This window comes from Scylla paramamosain, chromosome 22 (genome assembly GCF_035594125.1).
Source record: "Scylla paramamosain isolate STU-SP2022 chromosome 22, ASM3559412v1, whole genome shotgun sequence".
NCBI lineage: Eukaryota > Metazoa > Arthropoda > Malacostraca > Decapoda > Portunidae > Scylla > Scylla paramamosain.
The window spans coordinates 16,244,930-16,270,696 of NC_087172.1; the positions used below are offsets into that span (position 1 = coordinate 16,244,930).

Consider the following 25,767-nt stretch of genomic DNA (forward strand, 5'->3'; position numbering starts at 1 on the left):
CAAGTTTCTGTCTCTTGCCATCTTCTATAGCTACTTTTATGCTAACTGATCTTTTTAACTGCATGCCTCCCCACTCTCTTACAGTATCACTGTACAAGTCTCACTTCTATTCTCTCCACCTCCCTAAGCCAGCCCTTTTACTGGTGATCTCTGGAAATCTCTACCTACCAGCTACTACAAGACACTTCTCGTAATTTTTAATATTCTTTTGGACTTTTCTCTTTTGGGAGGGGTATCTTCAGTGGGCCTTTTTTTCGCCGTATTTTTTTTTTCTTTGTTGGCCTTGGCCAGAACCCCTCTAGCATAAAAAAAAAAAAAATGTTAAGGAAAGCTGCTTGACCTTGAGTCTGAATTGTCTGTACTGTGTCATCTTTTGTCTGTTGTTACGTTTCCTCAATTTTGTCAGGGGATGTCCAATACTAAGCAGAAATAGCTACATTTAGGGATGCGTGGTGACAAACTTTTTTTGTTTACAGTTATATCAATAGTAATATATTCCACCATTTTAAGAATTTCCGAAATAAATAAAGTTACAGTTATGGGAATGTAATGTTTTAAAACACATGAAGAAGTAATTACAAGTAGATGGAACACAAGAGCAAGGAGCTTGTGCCGAAAGATTATCGCCGAAACCCTCCAGGTGCTGTAAACACCATCACATGTTGTCAAGTGTCCTGCTGCTGATGTTAGTGCTGCTCATCAACCTCGCCAGGTAAAAGTCACCAGGTATACTTCTCGCCTTCATTTCTTCACACAGATGCAACCTGATTGGCGTGAACTGATCTACTGCGATTATTATTATAGAAGCACGGTGTAGTGCCAAAAGAACATAACATTAGATTCCAGGCAACGAGAAAACAGATTGCGGGAGTATATTTAGCGTTATATTAATTTTCATGTGTGAGGGACATTACACGAAACTTAGGAAATATGTACGGTTGAAATCCTCTTTTTGCAGTATGGGATCTTGCACTTAACACAAGATGGACAGTAAAAAGCAGAGTGCCATGGAAGCTGTAGCCAGCAGTGTTCTCACCCCGGCCCCACACTCATGCCCCACCCAGGCTTCCTGCCATCCTGTGCGCCATGCCAGTAGCCAAGGATCAGAGGCACGAGAGAAGAACAGCACTGTAGGGCCCGAAATGTATACTTCAAATCCAAACCAAATTAACTTTGTTGGTTTGCTTCACATGATGCCCTCATCAGACACAGCAGGACTCTATACGTGCAATACACCATTCCAGCAGGTAAGCAAATGTGTTAGGTTTGAATTATGGTTTCTATTACATTGGTCATTTTCAAATCTTCCCCAGTAAAAAGGAAAAAAAAATAATCTGTAGAATGTATAGTTAGGAAACATAATATATTGAGTGATACATTATCTGAATAAGATGTAATTAAGGTAGATTTTACTTTATATGTATCCCACTTAGGCACAGGGCTTAAAAAACCAAACATGCAGACAATAGATGTCTTTATATATATATATATATATATATATATATATATATATATATATATATATATATATATATATATATATATATAATATATATATATATATATATATATTTTTATTCATCTCTCTCTCTCTCTCTCTCTCTCTCTCTCTCTCTCTCTCTCTCTCTCTCTCTCTCTCTCTCTCTCTCTCTCTCTCTCCAGGTCCTGAATTTCAACTCCAGTTTGGTCCATTACCAGAGGAGTCAAGGGCCTGCCTCAGGATATCCAGCTGGACCAGGATGCCTCCTCCCACCAGGTCTTGTGCTCAAATTCAGACTAGATACCAAAGGAACTGTTTAGTTTTCTAGGAATTATTTTGGAGTGACAGAATATTCAGGGCCAAATAAAATTAATCATTGCCTTGGTGATCTACCTAGGGCCTGACTGGTGAGAGGTCAGCCTTGCATGTGTGCCTCAAGTGACTTGCCAGGGTTCATTCACTGGCAGTGACTTCTTGTGACTAATTTATGCTTTGCATGGATAAATTTCTCAATGTTTCCATGGTGTTCTAGAAAAAGGGGTACATGCTTAACTAATTGGTGGGAATATTCATGTGGCTGTGTCTTTCTCAGGTTTGCCACAGCTTCCATCAACTCCAGGTTTCCTTACTGGAGCTGGCTACCACTTGCCGCTCAATGAGGCTTCACTGCTTGGTAGCCAGAGATTTCCCATGTGCACTTTGTTGCCTCCTGGCCAGACAGGGACACCCCTTCATTTTGCAGCTATTGTAGGGGACAAGCAGAAGCTAGCTATTGCTCTGCAGGGTTAGTAATTATTATTGTGTTACATATACAATTCTATATGAATTATTATCTTTTATTTATTTATTTTTATTTTTTATATATATCTTGTTTGTTTTCATGGCAGTGTTACTACAATATGATCACAAATCATGACTAATTGTGAAGGAATGCTGAATGAAGAAATAATCATAGATTCATGCATATAAAAGACAATGTAGGTTAAATTTGATATAGAATGTATCATGCCAGATATAATGTATGAACTACATTCTTGCACCAGTGTGAAGTGGATGCTGTTTGTGTGAAATGAAACATCTCTGTTGAATGGGAGGACAGTGTTTCAGTAGAAAAAAGACTGGAAGGACTTTCCCTTTTGTTTCAAATGCAGTGAAATCAACAAGTGTTACACAAATTATAATTACAACCATTTCCAGATAAGAATGTTAATCTGGAAGCTCGGGATCGCTGGGGACGTGTTGCATTGGTGTTTGCAGTGTTGGGTAACCATCAGGAGTGTGTTGAGCTACTGCTACATGCCGGGGCAAAGCCTGATGCTGTAGACTCTCACAGACGCACTCCTCTACATTTTGCTGCATATAAAGTAAGTTTTAAGTTTTATTTGTGTTTTCCCTTGCTATTATTTTTGGTATTTTCTTAGTTATTATTAGAACACTACCAGCTCCATTTTCAACTTTAAGAGAGAGCCAAGTTTTCAGAGTTTGGTAACCACTTCAAAACTGGACACACTTATTTATTTCTGTTTCCATGTTCTTTCTGTAAGCATGGACACACATCACCTTGTTCATTAAGCCAGGTAGAATTATAATAACAGTAATGATGATAACAGGGATCATTATGTTGCTTCTATTGATGGTAATTATTTTTTGTGAGAGAAAAAAGGAAAGGAAAAGAAATTTTGTACTGAGCTGTGACACTAAAATAATTATGAAGCAAATGGGGGAAGGTAGTAATAATTGAAGAGGACCGTTCAATATCACAGACATAACAAAAAACTTGATATGTATACCTCAGGGTCATCTTGGCTGCATCAAATCCATCCTTCATACTGTAGAGAGCAAGAACATTTCACATTCAGAACATTCCAATGGTGTGTGGCTGGCTCAGGATGTGAAAGGGGTAACTCCACTCCACCATGCAGCCACTCACAGCAATCACAAGTGCCTTCAAGCTCTCCTGAAACATACGGTGGCTGGTACATTGGACACAGAGGACCACAAAAAGGTAAATGTTGTACTCTGTTTTTTTTTTTTTTTTTTTTTTTTTTTTTTTTTTTCTCACATTGTACTGGGTAGACTGCAGTGGCTACCAGATATTGGATAGAATAGGAAAATGTTTTATTGCAGCCCTGTGTTTGCCCTTTATCCAGTGAGAACTAACTGTAACTATGTTTTAAGTATAATTGTTATTGGGCAAGTCTTATGTATGCCTGTGGACATTCTTAGAATAAATGTTTATAGTACATAAAGTTATAAGTGAATCTCATTTTACAAATGAGTTTTGTTCCTTTAAAACATCTGTTATTTAAAAATGTGTAAATTACAATAAAATGTAGATTGTTATTTTTGTTTAATGTTTTTTGGGAGGGGGATATTTTTAAAGATTTTATTAGTACAAGTAAATTTTGCAATCATAAATAAAGACAAAGGACGAAATAATGTAATTATTCACTTCAAAATTTGTAAATTGATTATTTGTGAATAGAGATTTGCCTGTAGTCCAATAGATTAACAAATCATTACATGTTTCCTGTATCTTCATTATGCATCACTTCTACAGAGAACGCCCCTTCACTGGGCAGCAGCATATGGATCTCAGGAGAATGTGCGCCTCCTCATAAAACATGGAGCTAACAATCTAATGCCTGACCAAGAAGGCAAGACTCCTCTACACTGGGCAGCCATGAGCAAAGCTGATGGAGCCAGAGATTGTGTGCGGACACTGATTGGAGCAGCTCCATCCAATGTCAACTGGCAGGACTTTGATGGTACGACAGCTCTGCATATAGCTGTGGCAGAGGCTAGGAAAGAAACTGTGGATGTCATTCTGTCTGTCCAGAACTGTAATGTAAATTTGACAGACAACCAATTCAGGACTGCTTTGCATTGGGCATGTAACAGGTGAGGCCAAGGCACCACTTTGGAGTATAAATATACAAATGTATGCTGCTTTTGCAATGCTTTATTTATCTTTTTATATTTAGTTAGTTTTTTCTTTTTCTTTGTTATAATTTGCTGTCTTGAAAATCGTGATGCCTTTGCTCTCATCCAGAGGAGTGAGTGCCATTGCTGCTCACCTGATGAAACGTGTTGCTCAAGTTGATGCTGTTGATATTTATGGAGCCACACCTTTGCACTATGCATCCAAACACAATCATGCAGATATTGTGGAACTGGTGAGGTGCTGATGTGAAAATTACCTTTTTATTGTGTAAATATTATTAATGTGTAAAACTGCACAAGTCTTCAAGAAAGTTCTATCTTTGACTAGCAAAATAACATTTCAGCTGGTAAGACGGCCACGTGTGAGGGATGTTCCTACTCTGGATGGCCACACCTCCTTGATGTGGGCTGCAGCTCAGGGTGCTGACTCTGCTCTCACAGTGATGGTGAGGCATGGGGCTCTCCTCACCCAGGCAGACCCAAGGGGATGCACTGCCCTTCACATTGCTGCAGAAGCTGGACATGTCTCCACAGTCAGGGTGCTTCTCCGTCTTCAGGCACCACCAGATGCCTGTGCAAATGATGGAAGAACACCGGTGCATTATGCTGCCCGAGCAGGACACACACAGATAGTGAAAGTATTGGCAAAGGCTGGAGCATCCCTGGAACACAGAGACAAAGAGGGACAGTGTGCCCTTCACCATGCAGTTCTTGGTGGTCATCTGTTTCTGGCCCAGATCCTCATCAGAGCTGGTAAGTCTATTTACTGCCCTTGAACTTCCTATTCAGCTGCCAGTGAATTTAATGTTCAGAACTTAATCTAGCTGATGTTATTATATGCAAAGTTTGATATCTTAATACTAGTTGAATTTAAATGAAACTGATGAAGCTGAAAAAAAGGCACTATTGTCAAAAAAAAGTGAAAAAAGGAAGAACACATAGCACCTATACCCAGCAGTAACATACACATGTGTCCACAGGTACATCAGTTAATGTGCAGGACTACTATGGCCGCCCACCACTCCACATGGCAGCTTACAGAGGCCTCAGTGACATCATGTGCCTCTTGCTGGAGAATCGCGGTGATGTGAATGCCAGGGACTTTGAGGTACTTGTGACTTGCTGCTTCATTGCCTGCTTCTGTTTTTCCACCACTCTGTGAGTTGTGTTGTTCCAAGAGAGGAGTATTAAGACACTCCAGAACTAGATTGCCAACCCAATTAAGTGGTTTTCTTCTCATATTTTGCAGAGTGAATTAAACTGGCTTCTTTGTTTTTGTAGTCTTAGCCAGCCTCCTGTGAACATAAAAGATAGAAAATCACTTTTTTCTTCTTAAATTTTTTTTTTTAGTTCCTTGATATTACAAATCCCTTCCCTTCCCCTGCCCCCTCCCCCCCCCCCCCCCCCTCTCTCTCTCTCTCTCTCTCTCTCTCTCTCTCTCTCTCTCTCTCTCTCTCTCTCTCTCTCTCTCTCTCTCTCTCTCTCTCTCTCTCTCTCTCTCTCTCTCTCTCTCTCTCTCTCTCTCTCTCTCTCTCTCTCTCTCTCTCTCTCTCTCTCTCTCTCTCTCTCTCTCTCTCTCTCTCTCTCTCTCTCTCTCTCTCTCTCTCTCTCTTTGATGCAGACTCTTTCATACCAGTCATATATAAGGGAAGATAAGGATAATAATAATAAGTTGGATGGTATGAAGGAAGGTAATGCATTTATCTATGTATTTATTGTCAGTCTAAATAATTATTGGGTTTTTTAACAATTGACTTGATGATCCTGTGGAATGTCACTATTTTCCTGATCCTGAAGGGGTTGAGTGCTCTTCACTGGGCAGCTGAGCAAGGTCACTTGGGTGCAGTCAACACACTTCTGGTCTTCAATGCTTATCCCAACTACACTCAGTCCACCCCCAACCGGTAACACCTCCTCACCCAGGGCTCCTGTGTGTCTGGTGTCCTGCTTGCACTGTGGTCTTTGTATTTAACACTTCGCTCAGGGATCCTTTATGTGTCTGGTGTCTAATCCTGCTTGCACTGTGGTCTATGTATTCCTGGATGCTAGTAACTTGACAGGCTCAGCTTGATATTGTTTGCATCATGAAATTTTATCCTCAGGTAATAGTAGTACATCATGAGTACTATAAGTATTACTGTATTTTATTTACATAGTCAGAATGTGCTGCTTTAACTGGTTAATATAAAGTATCTGCTGTTTGTCCTGTTTTTTTTTTTTTTTTTTTTTTTTTTAGTGTGGGAATTTACTTTTGCATTTTCTTAATTTCTGCATGTCATTCCAAGTAACTTAAAATAAATAAATGCATGAATATTTTGTAATTTATCACGTTCTCATTGTAAGAAAATTATCTTTATGCTACTCACAACTCATTTAATAATCTAACACAAGCATGAAAAAAAACTGAAGGGAAAACTTTGTAGTGTACCACAAATTAGTCATTCACAAGCTCATCCTAACACAATTTCTCCATTATTACTTGAAACTGCAATTTTCAGATACACTCCATATGACTGTGCCTGTATTGCTGAACACTTGGAAGTGGCACAAGTTTTATCAGAAGCAGGAGGAATCTCAGTGACCAGGATAATGGAGGTGGCTGCAACAAAGATACAATCAGTGATGCGTGGCTACCTGACACGCAAGAAGTTAGGAAGGCAGCAGAGGCCCCTACTGGATCAGGAGGGTAAGGAATGTTTACCAGGATAAGGCATCTCATGACACTGGTTCAAACGAGTGACTGGTGCTAGCTGGATGGTATCAAGTTAAAATTGTTTGTAAACTCACCAGCACCACCTTCTAGTTAGCTGTGCCTCAGAGGCTGAGAGGCTTAAAGTGAGAGAACACTTGTGAGTTTGATCGTGTCTGTGTGTGTGTGTGTGTGTGTGTATTTTTGTAGGCATGAAAAGTAAAAATGTAAATGCAGAATTTGCATTTTATTTTCTTTACATAGCAAAATTATCTTACAGGGCAGGAATGATATGACAATGTTTGTTTTTCATTTACATATAGACATTATTCCAAATAGTGATCTGATTTCATATAAAGGAATGAGTTTATTCTAATAAGCACTTCACTTCAGGCATTGTGATCACAGGTGATAAGATGAGGGGTTCAAGAAAGTCACCCAGCAGTCACAGCAAAGATTTCAGTCCAAACAAGTGTTCTGGTAGTCAGGCAGCACCTGAGACTGATCACCCTGGCAAGCAGAAGGGCTCAGACTTACCAGCTACACCTGCTGTAGAGACAAAGCTTGCCTCTTTGAAAAAGGAGGTCTGTGTCACCACTTGGTTATGAGTACAGTACCTGTTTACTTGATCATCATTCATTTGTTTGCCTTTTTTTATAAAACATCATTTTGTGAACACTGTAAAATCTCATTTTGATATTTAAAAGATTATGACTTGACTTTTCCAGGAAAAAGGACTCACTTCTAAACTGAGCTTTCCGCTGCGTTCTACTGCCTCTGAATACGGGCCCTACAACTCTGTATCTGGACAGCGTCGCTCCAAGGCCCTGCCTACCAGTATCATGAGAGGAGCTCGTAAGAAGACCCCACGCAACCTGGAACTCCCTGGACTGTGTGAATTGGGAATTAGCCAGCCCAGGCTTCCTGGACCATTAGGTTCTACTACTGTTCTAGCTAATATTCTTTGAAATTCCATCATATGAGGGCTTATTATTAATCTTGGAGTGTTTATGTTGTGTGTGAATTTTTCTTGAACATAGTTAAACCTTACATGGTTAGTGCTTGCAAATGTTACTTCATTATCTTGGCTACCTGCCTTCAGGGGTGATGTCATCCTTGACTGCAATTTTAATAGCTAATTTTTACATTTCAGAAGACTGTGAAGATTCTGATTCAGGAACAGACATTACTGAGGGAGTCAGGCCTTTGGTGACTGAAGTCTTGCACCAGTCTGGCAGTGTTGCCACTGCTGTCATTACTGTAGGAGTGCACTCACATCAAACACAGGAGGAGTCTGATTTAGAGTGTAGAAAGCAATGGGATTTCAGTCCTTCATCAGTGAAAGGAAGCCATGCTACTGAACTTCAGCAAAGTTGCTCCCAAACAGTTTCAGATGGGAAGAAAATAGGCAGACTTTGCTTTAATACAGACAACAATGAAGATGATAGTTCTTCAGACTTGTACTGCCAGAAAGAAGACACATTTTCCATATGTAAGAATCAGACTAAAAAAGAAAGTGATTATCAAGAAACATTTAAAAATGATCATGCAAAGAGCTTCAATGAAACTTTAAGCCTTAAAGATAACACTAAGCTTTATATCAAGGAAAGAAAACATGTTCTTAAAGAAAACAAATTTATATCTCCTGAAGGTGTAAATGACAGGTAAGTTGGATGTTGTTTGAATTGTTCTGTAATATTATTATTTGAGTTTTATCACCACATTGTTGCAAACTGCAAAAATCCACCATTTGAAATAAGCACATATGTATATAATTATGAGACATTTTTTCTTTCGTCTGTTAATATATATTTTTATGTTACAGGAATGCTGATCCCAGAAATACTGCTAGAATACAGAATGAAAGGAGAGTTTTGAGTGAAGAGGCTGTGAAGGAAGCAGAACAAAAGTGGAGGAATAAACTTGCCACAGTGACCATACAAAGTAAATTGTATTATTTGAGTGATACTTCCTGTTTATAGCATGCCTGTTGGTTTTGATTTCTGAGAGAAGAAATGTTTGGTGTGGTAAAGTTAGCATGTAGGTGGGTCGAGAGAAGACAAGGGAAGGGAAAGGGTAATAACTAGTTTAGAAAGTGAATCAAATTGTTTAATTAAACTAAGTACTAAAAGCACAGTCTTTATAACTTAACTGCTGCAACCATGACTTTCATTGTGGATGTGATTTCGTGAGGTGACAGTCTATGAGATGTTTTGTTAGTTTTCCAATACTTTAGTTTTCCCTGTGAAAGGAGGAACAACTTTATTGTGTAAATATAAATACAGAATGCCATATAAACAGATATTCTTATTGCAGGAGTGCAACCACCAGGCAGCAGTAGATCCAAAGTGTCCTCTTACAGCATAGTGAAACCACACAGCCCCACCCCATTGCAGTCACCAGCTGGCATTGAAGCAGATGCCATCAGCACCAAGCCCAAGGAAGTCGGTGCTCATTATCATTAGTGCAGCTGCCTCCCATGTGATATTCTTTCTTGTTCCAAACCCAAAGCTGTGTATTGTGGTGCTATTTGCATAAGAATATACAATTATATATTTTTGTATCAAAGCAGATGGAAATATTTTATATTTTGACAAATATGTATACTCAGTTCTATTTAGTAATTGTAGACACTTGTTACAAAAGATTGTGCAATATTGAATTTGGTTTACATTATACCATAACTAAAGGTATAAAACAATATATTTTGTTTTAATACATTTTAGAATAGTAAATTCTTTATTGAACAAACCAGATTATTACAAAGATTTGAAAGAGATGAAAAATAAAAAGGGAGAGAACTGGAGTCTGAAGATAAACTGGATTAGTATAAACTGGATCTACATTAGGGAACTTGCAAGAACAAGCACTAGAATTCATTGGTAAATTGTCATTACTTTGCATAATTATGCTCCTGTTATCTAATAAAAGCCAATCAACTTAGAGATTCACATAATTGTTTAGTATATATTATTTTATATTAGTCAATCCTTTTGTCAGTCAAATACAATGCAAAACATATTTTGGAGTAAACTATTAAAGGGCAACTGAAATTTTCAAATAAGAAAATAAGCATTTTATTTTATAATCTACACATTCCAAGAAGAACCCCCCAAACAGGTATGCCTAACTTCTTTATCTTGCAGAATTGATGTTACCAAAAACCTTGGCTACACATGCTTCATGTTTGTTGTATCCCGCATCTCAAGGTACCGAAGTTGTTTCCTCTTCATCTTCTTGATCTTTCTTGGGTCTTTAATCTGGTAATAGAATAATGGAAACATTAACCACTGAAGTTGTGAGGCAAGGTATCAGCTTTCCTGCACATCTTGGCCTCTAAATCTCTAAACAGATGAGGTCTAACTAATCCTTAATGATGGAGACCCTGAGCACATTTTAGGTGACCTTAAATGTCCTGTCACAGTAATGGCAACAATAACTCTAGCTACAAAGGCTTACATTCCTCTACTTCTAGGCTGTTGACTTTGATGGAGTTTGGGTTCATTCTGGACATTTGCCAAAACCTGGTTCTATTTAACAGTAACTGTTTGGATTAACAATGTAAAAGGTATGGATATGCACTTTGAACCAATGTTCTGAATTCCATGGCAAGTAAAATCCATATAATTGAAAGCAGTTACAAGTCACTGTTGCTAAAGAAGAAATGAAAGCAACGGGAGTCAAGAAGCAGGCTGTTTACATCATCAAAAGGTGTAGCTACATAAACATAATTAAGTCTCTACCACACCCTATAAATATACAAAGACCTACCACTTGCACAACTTCTGATTTTCTGGCATTTTCCTCTTGCCGTATCATGTTGATCCTCTGACGCTCCTTCAAGCTTTCTTTCTTTTTCTGCTTCTTGGCTTCTATTGCAGCACTCTTTGCCAGGACGTCCCCCCGCCACTGCTTGAGCTGCATCTTCTTGGACCACGACTTCTTCCCACTGGGATTCTTTTTAGTGACTTTTGACATCTTTGTGATTCACCACATCATAAGTCCTCGGTGTCCACTGCCCCACCTCACTTCATGTAAAAGCCAAAGATTTTCAAATTATTACATATTTATGATGACAATGTTATATGAAGATTTACAGTGGGGCTGTATCTGAATTTGCCTTACTGCACATGACAGGGTGGTGGAAAGTTAATATTATGAAAAGTAATCATGACTTTTAAGAAAATATTATGTGTTGTAGTTTGGAAGGAGAGACTGGTGCAAAAAATACATCCTTTTAAATAAGGTATTGAGTTCGGACATTATTTGCTACTAGCCTGACTCAAAGTGGCCCTAGACTCTTTAATCGCTTACCTACACTCATACGAACCATAACAGGCTGCTCCACTGAGAAATTCAAAGCTCGGATGGAGAAACTACTAAGAGGTGTGCTCGACAAACCCTGGATACCTGGTTACTCATTACTCAAACAGAACTACAGTATATGAAATTATCCTAGCAAAAGGCCAGTGAAAAAAAAAAAGACATTCATCAAACAGGTACTATATGGACAGAGTATTCTGAAGGAAAGGAAGACTGAAAAAATGGCTGGGGAAATGAAATATTAAATTTTTCTAAGGTGGTCCGGATTAGAAAGGAACCACAGAGGAGGAAGATGAACCTCTCCCTTCAATTTAAAGATGACATAACAGGTGCCACGTCATGAACAATGTAGGTAATACTCATGTTTACCTTTTATTCATTTTTTTTTTTTTTTATGATGACAGACTATTTTAAGACATTTCTTCTATAGTCTTTCCATCACATGCTAATAGTTTTTGAGCTAAGAAATTTTCAATTATTATTTGGTCCACATGGAAAGGGTTTCGTGGTAGAACACAACCCCCCCCAAAAAAAAGTAAAATAGTTAAGAAAGCTTTAAACCTAATGAAGGAAAAGGTAAAAACGTTAAGAAAACTTTAAACCTAACTAACCTAACCTAGCCTAGAAAAAGTAAAACAAGAAAATGTTAAACTAAACCTAACCTAAACAAACCTAAGCTAACTTAACCTAGACAACATTCACCATTTGTGTCGAAGAAGATTGGTAGGTGGCAGCAGTGTTGACAGTTAAGGAATAACAGCTACGGAAAGACTATAGAAGAAATATATTTTTGTGTCAGTTATCATATACATTGAAAAAAAAAAAAAGATAAGAGACGGTGTATAAACTCCAATAATACCATTAAGTGTTTCATTCATGACGTGCTGCAAACCTTCCTGTACCGAACCACCAAATCATCACGTCTCTCCTTCCCACACCTCATCAGCTGATAACTGTAAACAAACCCATTTCTCCTGTTTCCTGACCAAATACATTACTGTATCATAAACTTATTGCTTCTTTTATCATTCATCGTCCATTTACGATGTTATTCAGACATTACTTTACCTGGTTAATGTAACCTGGACACAATAATGATGAAAGACAGAATCAGCTGGGCGGTGAAGGCATGTGTGCTGAAGCCAGTGAGATGAAAATATTAATAAAATAAAATAAATAAACAAAAAACATACATTTATATAAGAAATGATGGGATACCCACGAAACTTAATATGTTAAGTGTTAAACAAACCAGACTGGAAATAAGATTAATAATCATTTGAAACTATTGTAGGACTGAAGTATCCAGTAAAAAAAATCAACACTAGTTTTCCCAGCAATATCTCATCACCAAAAATTATTAATGAAAAATAAATAAATAAAAAAAAATAAAAAATATATATATATATATATATATAACACGATATAGAAAAAGGTATTTAATTTGGTCTCGTATAATGAAAAAAATACTCAATTAGTTTCTCCCACCAATTTATATACCACTGAAAATTACTCATTAAATTAAAAATAGAAGAGTGAAAAAAAAAAAAAGAGAAAAAGCAAAAGCAAAGATATTTAATTTAGTGTCGTATTGCAGGGCTCGTATCCCCCCAAAGTTCGTCCCATTCTCTTCAGTTTTGTTTACATGTTGCTCCAAGTGTCACGGGTGGTTATTGATTCCCTGCTTTTAACACGAATCCACATGAAATGACTAGAAATAAGAGCAGAGCAAAGAAGAGGACGACTAACCAGACCAAGAAAAGCAATGGTCAGGAGAAGAAGTCGAGCAGCGATGAGAAGAAGTAAGTGACAATACATCAGTCCTTGTTGTCAGGTTGGGTTTTATGGAAATACCCTTATCTTACTAATTTCGAGACAGTGGCTATTTATTTCTTGGCATAAATATGATGAATGTTTTAATGATGATTTATATAGTGAAGAAATTAGCAATGAAATCGGTTAACAGAATTGGCCTAAACTTGACCTAGTCCTTGAATGGAATCGCTAATGTCACTTCAGTATTATCCGTCAGGTTTTTATTGAGCTTGCAGAGATGAACCAGACGAGGGATATTGTTGAATCTGCATCTTCCCTTGATAAGAATGAGCTGCCTGAGCGTGATGATAATTTTTTTTAAGGCAGATGACTTGATCAGTTAGTATTATGTTCAGAAATTGGTGACTCACAATAGTTGCGCTAAATTTCTGACAGATACCACCAAAGAGAGCAGCGCACCCCTCCATCTTGTATATGTGTTAGGCAGTGTCTGTGTGCCGGCAAAAAATACATAGGTCATGCTGATGGTAGTAGAATAATTATTGATTTGTAATGGAAAATGGTTTGCAGATTAATTCAGATTGGACCAAAATCTATCAGAAGAAAATTTTCATCTACTTTTGTGAGGCATGATTTTTTTTTCACTATTCACTGCCACTAAATCTCTAGTTCTGCAGCTTTTGTTGTTACCTCTAAAACTCAGAACAGCATGTATTTTATCACCAGACTAGAGACCCTCCAGCACAAAAAACTAAGAATGAAACACTCCAAAATCAGATGTTATGGAAAGGTTTTATTTCTGAGATGTCCATCTTGTTGTTAAGGCGTCACTGATAAATGAGGTTAATGTTTGGCTAGAGTGTAATAATTACCAAGTGTCTCCTTTCATAGACAGTGCAGAGAGTTGGAGGCCGCCAGACGTCACCGCTTCAATTGTGTCCTGGAGACGCTGCGGGAGGAGCTGCCAAACTGTGGGCCGTGCGCCAAGGTGTGTTCTGAGATGCTTGCTGACTTACTGATGTTTGTTGTAATAAACTTGGACTTGCTGTTAACTAGCAATTGAAGTATAGTGAATTTTTTTCTTTTCTTTTTTCTAATTTTCTTGTGTTAGGACAATGATTGTTAAGTTTCACACAAGTGTACAGTAGGTTCTTTATTTACGTAGCATGATATATGAGTATTTCTGTCATCATTTTTTCTTTCTTAATAAATCAGGAAAACTGGCCTAGGAAAAAACAAAAAAAAAAAGAAGCTGTTCATAATGCCATTCCTGAAAAGAAACTGAAGTAGAAGAATTGAAGGAGAGACCAATTTAGTTTCTGAAGGGTCTTGATATTTTTTATCTTAAACAGTTCAGAATTCATCAGTAAAAGGGATGAGGGTGAAAATAGTAAATTCTTGCAGTAATGAAGTTGGCAGAGTAGGGATGAGAGTAAGTAAAAAATCTTGCGTAATGAGGCTGTGAGAAGGCAGGGAAGGTATATAGTTAGCAAGTCCAGGAAAGCAGTTAGCATGAAAATAATGGTAGAAGATAGTGAGAGATGCAGGACTGTAGTCATGAGTGTAGTCATGATCAAGGCAATCTATTAGAGGGAGGAATCAATGAGAAAACTTTTGACTCCACCCAATATAGCTAGGTTGTGTGAGTTGAATCTCCCTTTATATGGAAAGCACTCTATACTTGTATATGAAGGAAAAAAAATATTGTTGTAGGTGATAGAACACCTCACTTCATGGAAGCCGTTTTTTAGAAAGATAAGAAGTATGAAATTTCCTGTTGAAATTCTTAGTGAAGGACAGTCCAAGTATGGTCATTGTTGCTGAGTGTCTCTGAGGTGGAGGGGGACAACTGTCTGGAAGGTTATGTTGGGTGAACAGATGAAGAAATTGAGTTTTGAGGCATGTTTGTCCTGTCCCATTCAGAAATAATAGAAAGGTCAGAAGTTAGGCATTTCTCCTGCCTAGCAGATTTGTAATGCCAGAAACACCTCCACTTTGGTGGGTTCAGAGGCAGTACTTGACATTGATATGTTAGTGTGTGTTATTACAGGTTGATTGTAGTGAAGAGATGGCTTGCATAGTGTTAAAGCCTGTATTCATTATGAAGCACAGTAACTGTCAACTTCATCTTTTACAGTGAATGAACAAATTGCATATTTGTCTTTCATATAGAAGTTTTCAAATCTGTATATCTGTTTATACTTTGTTGTTATTTAGAGATATAATGTGTAATTGTGTTACAGGTGGAGGTGATTCACAGCGCCATCAAATACATTCGAGAGAGTAAGGCCCTGAAGGAAAGTCTTCTCACTGGGAATGGTGCACCGGAGCTCAGTAAGGAATTTTAACTTTCTCTCCAGCTTCTATTCAGAGTTCTAAAATATTGATTTTTATTTGGTTTCCAGAAACTTAAATGTCCAGAGTTCTTGATTGTTTATGGCCAGACTAGCAAGGAGCCCATGTTTACAAGACACTCAAGATCTTTCTTGTGATAATAGTGTATCTTTTCCTCAGAACGTGAAATCCACCGTTTGCTGAAGCAGGTGGCAGTACTGAAGCAACGCAATGCAGTCCTCATGAAGCTTCTCCAGGAGATGGGCCTTCGCTTTGACACAGATGATGGTGCTGGGGAGCTCATCTGCACAATACCAGGTGGATTAAGCTCTACTTGGAAGGGTTTGCATGCTGGTAACTAGAAACAATAATTTCCCACAATTCTGATGCCTATTTCCTTAAAATTCCTTTTCTAGGTATCCTATTTAAGCCACTACATTCTTTTAAGTAAAAAATATTACAGGAACCTGTGTCCAGAACAACTGCACCAATGCCATAGTGAAGAAACTGAACTATGGCCAGCGCACTCCCGTGGTTGTCAGGGAGCAGGCCCCAGACAACCATGACGAGGATGAAGATGACCCAGGAATGGACTGTCCTGACCCGGACCCAGAGCCTGACCCTGAACCTCAGTCTGAGCTTCCTGAAAAAGTGCATCGACCCTCCCCTGAGGCTCCTAGTGTCCCGGCCACCACTGAGCAAAAACACAGTGCCTCCACTACATACACCAGCCTTCCACAAAGAACTGGTGGAAGTTTGTGTAATGGTAGTAGTGATAACAGCAGCAGTAATAGTGGCAGCAGTAGTGGTGATAGTGTTAATATTGGCAGTAAGAAACCGGTGGCACTAGTAGTGAGACCAAGTTCCGAGGCTGTGTTCAACTCTTCTCAAGCTGTGATAAGTCAAGAGAATAATAATATCATAACCCTTCCTTTAATTAATGATAAGGAGCAATCAGTGACAGTATTACCACAGACGTGTGAAAGTGCCCCCATTACTGTGAGGAGTGTGAGTCCAGTGAGAGTGTTGTCTGAAAGGAGTGTGTCTGATAAAGAGTCCAGTGTAAATATTGGTAGTGTGAGGGAAAGAGTTAATGCCCTGCCAGAAACTGCACAGGAAGCAGAGCAGGAAGGAAATGTTTCATCCCCAAAGGAAAAGATAGTAGTGGAAGGTGTTGACAAGCATGGGACAGTTACTGTGAGCATTATAGAGGAAGAAGATCCCAAGACCATTAGCTCCCCACCCAAGCAGGTCTCTAAGATAGGGATAGAGAGAGCTTCAAAGATTCCAGAGGCTGTGAAGAAGTCTGTGTTTACCTCTTCTGAAACTTGCTTGGGAACACAAAATGTACCAAATGTTACCATACGTTCAGGGGGACAGAGACAAGCAGTATCCTGTGCACCTCAGGTTCCACCTCAACCCTGCAATACCTTCCACAGTCCCTCACAGATGGTCACGCTGCAGGTCCAGGGGGAGGAGAAGAGTGCCGCAAAGGGACAGAAGGTCTTTTTACTTCAGTGTGGCAACCCAGGTCCAGGCACCATTCAGCTAGTATCTCCTGTCACTGATAACTCTCAGCGGACATATGTGACCTCCTGCCTCCCTGGTGTGCCTATCATGTCCACAGGAGGCCCTCCTCCTCTTATTCAGGGAGGAAAAATTGTTAAAATGGTTAACAGTTCTCCAGTCTTTCTCCTTCCCCGCCAGCCAATCATCACCCCCATTGCACCTGTAGCAAGATTGAAGCCTATCGCCCCTAAACCTTGTGCCTGTAAGCCAGTGTCTTCATGTCCTTCCCGGCCCATAGTGAGTGTCTCCACTCCCTTCTCCAAGACTCAGCTGTCTCCCACTAAAAAGGATGCACCCCAGGTCTCAGCCAAAACACCACCAAAACCTAAGCGACTCCTTGAAAAATGTGATGACAAACCCATCAAACGGAGCAAAACCTCTTATGAGCAGGATGTGGCAGCAGCATCCAAACTGAATCCTACTCTGCAGCAACAGCAGGGACAGCAGCAGCAACAGCCAGAACAGCAACAGCAGCAGCAACAGCAGCCACCCCTGGCACCCTCACCACCAGCCCTTCAGTCTCCACAGAAGGAAATTACTATAGGTCAAGTAGAGATCTCTGATGAGCAAGGACAAGATTTACAAGAAATATCCACCTCAACCCTAAATGGCCTGGTGCACTCAGCGAGCATCATGGACTGTGTGGAGGAGGATGCCCTTGGGAACATCATGGATATTCGAGTGGTGGACATGCCCTGTGTCCATGGCTCTGCCATGGACACAGCAAATAGTGCTGACGACAGATTGGTTGAGATGCTACGCTCAATTGACGAGAGTGACCCGAGATCCTGTGACTTTTCCCCGCCCTCCTCGCCCTCAGTGGTCAGCTCAGAAGCTTTTGTCAAGCCAGTTAAGTTGTCAGACCCTCAGGAGGCTGCAGAGGTGACGCAGGCTGAGACTCTCAGTCACAGTAACAAAGTGGCTCTCCCAGAAACATCCAGTCAAGAGGCATCTCAGACAAGTTCATCGCCAGCAACACTGAAGCAGGGGGAGGCCATGGAATGTGTAGTCAGTTCTAGAGGGCCCACAGAAAGTTCCCTAAACAGCAGCTCATATAGCATCACTTCTTTGTGTCTCTCATCTCGACCTCCTGAGGACATTGACACACCTATCCAGGACATTCCATCACACCCACATCCCTCATCCTCCAGTACCTACCTACCTGAGCTTCCAGATACATTACCAGATGGCACAGCATCCTCTTTGCCGTCTATAACTCCAAGCACCCAAGCAAGAGTCTCAACACCACTCATTCTCTCTAGTTCCATGTACTCATCACTTCCTTCCTCACTTTTGTCCCGGGAGCATCTTCCAAAAGCTTCCTCTGCGCCTTCAATTTGCCAGGTGACTTTATCCTCTTCCTCTTTTCTATCCCCATCTCTGTATCCCCAGCCTCCCTCCAATCTGAATTTAGGCTCTCACTCTCTCACTTTGGGTGCAACATCACTCACTTTCCCTCAGACAGCCTTCTCCTCTGACCAGCTTCCCTCTTTTGCTCCCCTTTCATCTTCCACCATCACCACTACTGCTACTGCCACCACCACCACCTCCACTGCTGTTACTTCCACCACCATGACTACCATTACCAACAGCTCCACTACTGTCACCACCTCCACTACCTCGTCCTCCTCTTTGCCTTCCTCCATGCTTACCACTAAAATCACCACAAGCAACTTTACTTCCAGTTCTTCTTCTACTCCTTCCTCTGTCTTTGTCTCTGCCTCCATTCCTGCTTTCTCCTCATCCTCCTCATCCACCTCCTGCACCCACTCTTTTTCTTCTGCCTCTTCTCATTCCTCCTCCTCTACGTTCTCATCTTCCTCGTCTTCTTTTCCATCCATCTTTTCATTTCCATCTTCTTTTCTTCCTTCCTTTTATTCCTCCTCCTCTTCCTCTTCCAAACCAATATCACATATGGCTGTTGATTCCTTGGTGCAGCCTTCTTGTCCAGCCACTACCTCTTCCTCCTCTTCATCTTCCTCTTCCTCCTCATCCTCTGTCACCACCACAATCACTATTCCAGTCACCACCACCTCAGCTTCTCTTAACTGCACATTAGTACCAAACCTATTCATGAATTCATCTGCTGTGTCCACCACCTCAGTGCTTCAGCCACCGTCCCTTGCTCCCCTGCCTCTGTCATCCCCTGCTTCTTTATTGTTACCACCATCTGCTCCTGTCACACTGTCACCTATCACTACCTCACATTTGCTGCCTCTGACTACCACTGTTTCCCAAGCACTCAGTCAGAAGACACAAGAATCATCAAGTTCGGGTTCACTCCTCCCTTCTGCTCCTCTGTCCATGTCATCGTTGCCTGCTCCTATGTCATATTCTGCATCGTCCACATTCTCTGTGTCTCTGTCATCTGTTAAAAATGCTCCACTGTCACTAGCGCCATCAACTTTGCCATCACTGTCCCTCTCGTCAGCCACAGTCACGCCAGTATTGCCACACAACATTGAGGCATCACTGCCAACGTCATCAGCAGCAATAGTCTCTTCTCCACTCTCCTTGTCATCCACATTCTCAAAATCAAGGTCTTCATATCAAATTGCTTCCCCATCTTCCACCTTCTCTTTCTCACTAACAGCACCATCAGCCACATCCACTGTAACCATATCTTCCTCCTCTTCCTCAACCTCTACCTCTACCTCCATATCCACCTCCACTTCTATACCTACCTCCACTACCTTTTCCTCTTCATCTGGCCAGTCTGGTAGTATGGGGCAAGCATCCAGTTGTGCCTCTATATTCTTCTCTAATCCTTCAAACATGTCCCTTTCAACTTCTTTCCTGCAATCATTGCAATCATTGTCATCCACCAGCACCTGTGCCCCAAGCCCCCTGTCTGTTGATGCCCTCAGTGCCCTACCAGGTTGTGCTTCACTCCCTGGACCTCTGTTCACGTGTGCTCCCTCCACCTTTACTTCCCTGATGATGCCAGTCACTCAGACAAGCTTGATGCCATCACTGCCCACTGAGCCATATGGCAGCATTGGGTTTGAGGGTCTCTCCCTTGCCTCCCCTGTTTTTGCCACCCTGGGTGCTAAGATGCATGAAACGGGTAAATCAGACCCCATGGGAGCAGGAACCAGCTCACTCCTACACTTCCCTGAGGTGCCTTCATCATCCTGTGATCCAGTTCCTAATTTCACACCTACAGTAGGAGCCTCCATCCTGCCTCTCTTGCCCCAGATGAGGACAGGTTTCGGGGATACAGAGGATGACAGAGCTAAGAACTGTCACAAAAAAAGAGACAGTGCTGGTACTAGTCTTGGAATTGCTGACAGCATGCTGCTCAGTGCTCCGCCCGTCACAACGACTTCATCAACAGGATTATCATCAGCAGCACCCATTTCTTCTGCTGAGATACCTGTCACTGCATGTAAATCACAAAATCAGACCAAATCTTTCACTTCAGTCAGCTCAAGAATGGAGATATCAAAATCTTTCTCTTCAAAAGATGAAGCCATTCCAATTCCTGCAACCACAGCTGTATCAGAGAGACCAAAGCTTACTCCATCTTTAACAAAGAGTGAGAAAGAGATGCCTATGATAAACTGCCACAGTACTGACCAGAAATCAAGCAGCAAAGTTTCAACACACACTTTTGTCACTCCTAACCCTAAGTCTCAGGCAGAGTCTGTGACAGCATCAAGCAAGGCACAAGAGAGATCAGAGTGCAGAAAGGAGCCTCAACAAAAAGTTTCTCAGAGTAATGAAGTAGAAGCAAAACAGAAAATCCCCAGCATAGAAACCAAGCCAAATGAACAGACATGTACTGACATGTTGAAAAAAATTTCTGCACCATCTTCAAAGACTAAGGAGAGTAATCCATTCATGCCAGATTTAACAGAACACTCTAAAGAAAAGAAGGCCGAGCATTCTCAGGAAAGTGTGTCCCAAGATAGCAAACAAAGTAAACAAAAAGAAAAGACTCTTGTAAAAGAAAACAGCAGTTCAAATCCTCTGAAGCAGTTAGAAGTAGAAAAGAATAGGTCTTTGAATTCAGAAATTCCATTGGTGATGGATTCTTCAACTAAAGATAATAAGCAGATCTGTCAAGAAACAACAGAGGCTGATGAGCCTCAAGCAGCAATCACATCTCAGAATCTTTTAGGAAGAAACATCAGTACTGGTGGCAGTGATTCAGAACTTCCTGACCTTTCCCATCCCATCCAGGTGACTCACACAACAGCAGCCATGCTGTCGAAGGGAACTGATGACATCCCTGCTGTTGCTTGCAGTGGGGGGCCAACACAGTGTGGGGATGAACAGCTGTTGGCAAGCATCTCGGAACAAGATCTCAACAGTCAAGTTGGAAGCAGCAGTATGCACCATAGTCATTCAAGGAAACATGAGCATAACATAGTCAGTAGTACAGATCAGTTTAAGATGAGAACACAGGTGAAGCATATTTCTGTTCAGCAGCAGCAGGTACAGAAGCATCAACAGCATCATCAGCAACTGCAAGCAGCCCAATCCCAACCTCAGCAGCAGCAGCAACAACAGAAACAACTACATTTGCAACATCATCAACAGCATCAGCAACAGCAGCAGCAACAACAACAGCAACAACAGCAGCAGCAACAACAACAACAGCAGCAGCAGCAGCAGCAGCAGCAACAACAACAACAACAACAACAACAACAACAACAACAACAACAACAACAACAACAGCAGCAGCAACAGCAACAACAACAGCAGCAACAACAGCAGCACCAACAGCAGCAGCAGCAGCAACAGAAACAATCACAACACCAACAACAACAGTTACAATCTCAGCAACAACAAAAGGCACAAGCACCTCAGCAGCAGCACTTACAGAAACAGCAGCACCACCATCACCATCATCAACAGCAGCATCACCAACAGCAGCCCAAGGAGTCAGTAGGAACACAAAGCTCACCTGCGAGTGGACAGAACGTGACATCACAACACATTCCTAAATACCAAATTAGCCATAATCAGGTACAGCATCAACAACAGAAGCAGCAGCAGCAACAGCAACAACTTCAACCACAGCTACAACAGCAACAGCATCAACAGCAGCAACATCAACAGCAGCAACATCACCACCAGCAGCAGCATCCACAGCATGTAGGACACCACAGGACACAGTCACATGCCACAGCAGGGCACAGCCAGTCTCATATCAACCAGACAGCACTACACAAACACCAACAGCAACCTCCAACACAACAGATGACCTCACAGCAGCCAAGGCAGCAGAACTCAGTGGTACAGCAACAGCCACAACAAGTAACAGACCACTCGTTGCTTTCTCATAATAGTAACCTTGCCCCAGGGATCACAGGTGGAGTGGTAGGAGAGGTGAATACTGTTCTGGGAGACAAGGGAACCTCCAGCCAGATAATGCAGACACCACAACAGTCTGGGATGGGAGTTACAATCCCCTACCATCCCCCTGTTGTCACTGCCCCAAGTTACATGCAGCCCCCAACTTATGACTACAACACATACTGCCGAAAGGGCCCCAACTCTCCCAGATCTGATGGACGGCACCAGTGTTATGGCTACACAGGGAAGCAGCATCATTACCAGCATGGAGAGATTCTGGCTCCAGACCCCAACATGATAACAGATCCCCGACTGACCCACAATGCCCCAATGTTGATGCCTGGCCCCTTCCTTGAAACACCTGAAGACCCAACCCCCATGCGTCCTGAGCCATCATCAGAGCATGTGCGGTCCTTCTCTGTGAGTCACCTTGTCAGCCACTCCAGTGAGCCTCGCAAGGCATCAGTCAATGGCCAGAAGGACAATGTTACCACCACTCAGTCAGAAGAGAAGGCCAAGGAACTGCCACGAAGCAAGCCTGGCACCAGGAAGTCTGAAAGCAAGTCTCGAACCAGTGCCGGAAACAAGAACAGCTCCCAGTCCGAGTCACATTCTCGACGTAGGAGTCCTGCACGAGGGTCCCAACAGAGCAACAGTGCTTCAGTGTCTGGTGTGATGTGGGGTAACAGTAATAGTAACAAGTCTTCCTCAGCTCACAAGCAAGGCCACAACTACTCAACAGAGGCTCTTCTCAGCTCTCAGAATTATAGTCGGGGTACACACCGCTCACCTGCCAATCAGAACTACACCATAATGACCCCTAATCAAATGTATCAGAGCAATTACTCTTCTCAGCAGATGAAGAATTATGTCCCTAACACATCTTTTGGCTATACAAGCCATGACAGAAGTGGACAAAGCAGCTGTAACACAGATTATAATTTTCAACTCCACACTCAAGCTTCAGGCTCCCTAACCTATGGTGGCAATATGGCATACATGCCCACAGGATATCCATACCAAAACTTACCCTCATCATCTTCCTCCATGCTTTCTGGGGACATCATGGCTCCTCCACACCCCACAGGGCCTTATCCCCGCTTCCATGATTTCCCAGCAGACCAGAGCAATTTTCCTCCAAATCCAACCTTCCCTCTGGCCCTTGACCCCCAGGATGTGTGTAGTGGTGGGGGCCTGATGGGGGCAACCAGTGGGGCCATGGCCACCCGTCCTCACACTGACATGCAGCTGGCCCCCACATCCTCTGTGTCCTCCTCTGTAGCCTACTCAAGGTCCAGTTCCAACCGTAGCAGTGGCAATGGAGGCACCACCACCAGTATCAGTACCAGCAACAACCATGTTGGGAGCAACAACAGCAGTGGCAACAGCAAGAGGTCACGTTATGGGGACACCAACATGGTCGGAGGAAGTATGGGGGGTGCAGCTAACCTGCTGGAAGGAGGAGCACTCACTCATATATCCCTTCATTCCTTCACACCACCTTGTGATGACCCATCTCTTGTGCACTCCAACCTCTTCCCAGGCACAGCCCCTCGTCATCAAGGGAACTTCCTTCTGGGCACGGACAACCTCATGCCCATCAACACACCACAGTACCCCAGCAGCAGCACCAGTAGCAGTGGCACCAGTAGTGGAGGATCTGGGGCTGCCACACAGCTGGGAGTTGGGGGAGTGACTGGAGTACCAGGGAGCAGGTCTGGGTCTTCTGTGGTCCTCCCACCAGGTGCACCACCTGGCCCTGTCCCCTTCAGTCCCATCCGCATGGTGGACCGCCAGCAGGTGAACATGGCTCCTCCTGTGGCTGCACATTTCTCCTCATCACTCTCCAACTTCAACCTGACCAGCATCATTCCAGAGATTGATGGAAAGGTAAAAACTATTCAAAACCATTGTCATGCTTATAAAACACTAGTGGAATGAAGTGGATATCACTTGTTTGTGTATTAATCAAATACTGCAACTGGTAAAACTTTGATTTAACATGTCATTGTTGATTTATGTATTTGATTTATAAATTGCAAGTTTGCTCATATTCTTAATTTCATAATTTTATCTTTGGAAAAGTGACCAAGGTAGTTGAGTGCTAAAAATCTTGATTTCTATATATATGGTGTTTCATATTACTCCAAATATTTGAAAAGTATGCATGTAAATTATGAATAGCTTTCATCACTTTTTCTTGTGTTGCAGAGTGGAGAGAGCAACACAGGCATGGGATCGTCCTCCTCACGCAGTGTTACAAACAACGAGGTGCTGAGTGCTGCATCCTTGTCTAGCCAGGCCCGCCTCGCCCCCATGCCATCCTCCCTCCTCCCCCCAGCTGAGTCACTCAAGAGTCTTCCCTCTGATGCCAACAGGCTACCTCCAGCAGTGCTCAACAACTCCATGAACAACATCTTCACTCACACACCTCACCACCAGGTGTGTGCCCTCATCTGCTTGGTGATTCAACTCGGTTAAAGATAAAATAGTGTGTTCTGGTTGATAATAAGAGATTGATATAAAATAGACATCATTATTTGAGAATCAAGATCAGTTCCTCTTTTTTTCCATCAGAAATTGTTAGAAAACTTGTTCATTCCAGTGACCTTTTGGACTAAGATTAATTATTGAAGAGAGATAGGTAACCTCGTAACTTGAGGTTTGCCAACTTTTATTTCAATTTTATTTCAATTTTTCTTAACAGATGGGTCTTGGTCTGAATTCTTCATTGCCTCTTCCTCCCACCACCTTCTCTGGCATCAATTTTCCTACTCCAGATCATTGAGCAGGATACAACAGATACCTCCTCCCACTGTGATGTAAACTAAATGCAATAAATATCTGCAGAAAAAGTGAATGTGTGTAAACTCATGAACCCTGTATATTGATTTAAATGACTTCATATACTGTACAGTCATATCAGATCCTGACTGACCATCTTTTTCCTTCAAAACTAAGATTCATACAGCAAAAGAAATAGTACTTGAATGGGTGAAGGGGATGGAAGGATATTTTGTGGTTGTTTTTTTTTTTATAGTTTTTGAGGAGTTCAGTGCAGTATAACTTTTAACTTCTTACATTTTTCATGAGATATATGTAAGGGTACAGGCATGCTAGATGGTTGTGCATGGCCAGCAAGTGTACCACCAAGCTGGCGTACACACACTGCACTGCATCCACCTCGGTTTATTCAGGCAAGTGTGTGAGTCTTGTGATGAGAAAGAAGCTTTGACAGAATTCTGCTCTTAGTGAGCTCTACACTACCAACAAGTGTCCTGTTCTGGCTAGTTAAGACTTGGTGAAGGTGGATTTACTAGATTGTAACAAGCTGGCACTTTTTTCTCTC

The 25,767-nt window shown here is 41.6% G+C and overlaps 3 protein-coding genes across 8 annotated transcripts; 2 read left to right on the top strand and 1 right to left on the bottom strand.

The window, feature by feature from the left end:
- The first annotated feature begins 586 nt into the window (after positions 1-586).
- LOC135111680 (inversin-like) lies at positions 587-9,813 on the top strand. 3 transcript variants are annotated; one of them, XM_064025257.1, is made up of 17 exons: positions 587-712; positions 959-1,247; positions 1,663-1,756; positions 2,073-2,264; positions 2,678-2,844; positions 3,276-3,485; positions 4,041-4,381; positions 4,533-4,656; positions 4,768-5,176; positions 5,404-5,531; positions 6,221-6,327; positions 6,922-7,109; positions 7,506-7,696; positions 7,841-8,048; positions 8,266-8,776; positions 8,938-9,056; positions 9,429-9,813. In XM_064025257.1, the coding sequence occupies exons 2-17, from the start codon at positions 984-986 to the stop codon at positions 9,575-9,577; spliced, it is 3,402 nt and encodes a 1,133-aa protein (XP_063881327.1). In that variant the 5' UTR covers positions 587-712; positions 959-983; the 3' UTR covers positions 9,578-9,813. The 3 variants fall into 3 exon arrangements, with proteins under 3 accessions (XP_063881327.1, XP_063881329.1, XP_063881328.1); XM_064025259.1 differs by having other exon boundaries at positions 7,521-7,696; XM_064025258.1 differs by having other exon boundaries at positions 603-726.
- Positions 9,814-10,173: 360 nt separating this feature from the next.
- Positions 10,174-12,623, bottom strand: LOC135111681 (coiled-coil domain-containing protein 86-like). Of its 3 annotated transcripts, none has more exons than XM_064025261.1 (3): positions 12,504-12,623; positions 10,884-11,140; positions 10,174-10,372 (listed from the first exon to the last, which is right to left on the bottom strand). In XM_064025261.1, the coding sequence occupies exons 2-3, from the start codon at positions 11,088-11,090 to the stop codon at positions 10,283-10,285; spliced, it is 297 nt and encodes a 98-aa protein (XP_063881331.1). In that variant the 5' UTR covers positions 11,091-11,140; positions 12,504-12,623; the 3' UTR covers positions 10,174-10,282. The 3 variants fall into 3 exon arrangements, with proteins under 3 accessions (XP_063881331.1, XP_063881333.1, XP_063881332.1); XM_064025263.1 differs by lacking the exon at positions 12,504-12,623 and adding an exon at positions 12,295-12,318; XM_064025262.1 differs by lacking the exon at positions 12,504-12,623 and adding an exon at positions 12,138-12,196.
- Positions 12,624-13,051: 428 nt separating this feature from the next.
- Positions 13,052-25,273, top strand: LOC135111682 (mucin-5AC-like). Of its 2 annotated transcripts, none has more exons than XM_064025264.1 (7): positions 13,052-13,237; positions 14,103-14,199; positions 15,455-15,545; positions 15,726-15,899; positions 16,009-24,308; positions 24,630-24,860; positions 25,126-25,273. In XM_064025264.1, the coding sequence occupies exons 1-7, from the start codon at positions 13,143-13,145 to the stop codon at positions 25,204-25,206; spliced, it is 9,069 nt and encodes a 3,022-aa protein (XP_063881334.1). In that variant the 5' UTR covers positions 13,052-13,142; the 3' UTR covers positions 25,207-25,273. The 2 variants fall into 2 exon arrangements, with proteins under 2 accessions (XP_063881334.1, XP_063881335.1); XM_064025265.1 differs by having other exon boundaries at positions 15,726-15,863.
- The last annotated feature ends 494 nt before the right edge of the window (positions 25,274-25,767 follow it).

Bases quoted from the DNA above. Each gene is read 5' to 3' on its own strand.
- LOC135111681 (XM_064025261.1), bottom strand. From the start codon at position 11,090: ATGTCAAAAGTCACTAAAAAGAATCCCAGTGGGAAGAAGTCGTGGTCC. The intron at 10,373-10,883 runs GTAGGTCTTTGT...TTCTATTACCAG, and splicing joins AATCAGAAGTTGTGCAAGTG to ATTAAAGACCCAAGAAAGAT.
- LOC135111682 (XM_064025264.1), top strand. From the start codon at position 13,143: ATGACTAGAAATAAGAGCAGAGCAAAGAAGAGGACGACTAACCAGACC. The intron at 13,238-14,102 runs GTAAGTGACAAT...CTCCTTTCATAG, and splicing joins TCGAGCAGCGATGAGAAGAA to ACAGTGCAGAGAGTTGGAGG. The intron at 24,861-25,125 runs GTGTGTGCCCTC...TTTTCTTAACAG, and splicing joins CTCACACACCTCACCACCAG to ATGGGTCTTGGTCTGAATTC.
- LOC135111680 (XM_064025257.1), top strand. From the start codon at position 984: ATGGACAGTAAAAAGCAGAGTGCCATGGAAGCTGTAGCCAGCAGTGTT. The intron at 4,382-4,532 runs GTGAGGCCAAGG...GCTCTCATCCAG, and splicing joins TTGCATTGGGCATGTAACAG to AGGAGTGAGTGCCATTGCTG. The intron at 5,532-6,220 runs GTACTTGTGACT...CTGATCCTGAAG, and splicing joins TGAATGCCAGGGACTTTGAG to GGGTTGAGTGCTCTTCACTG.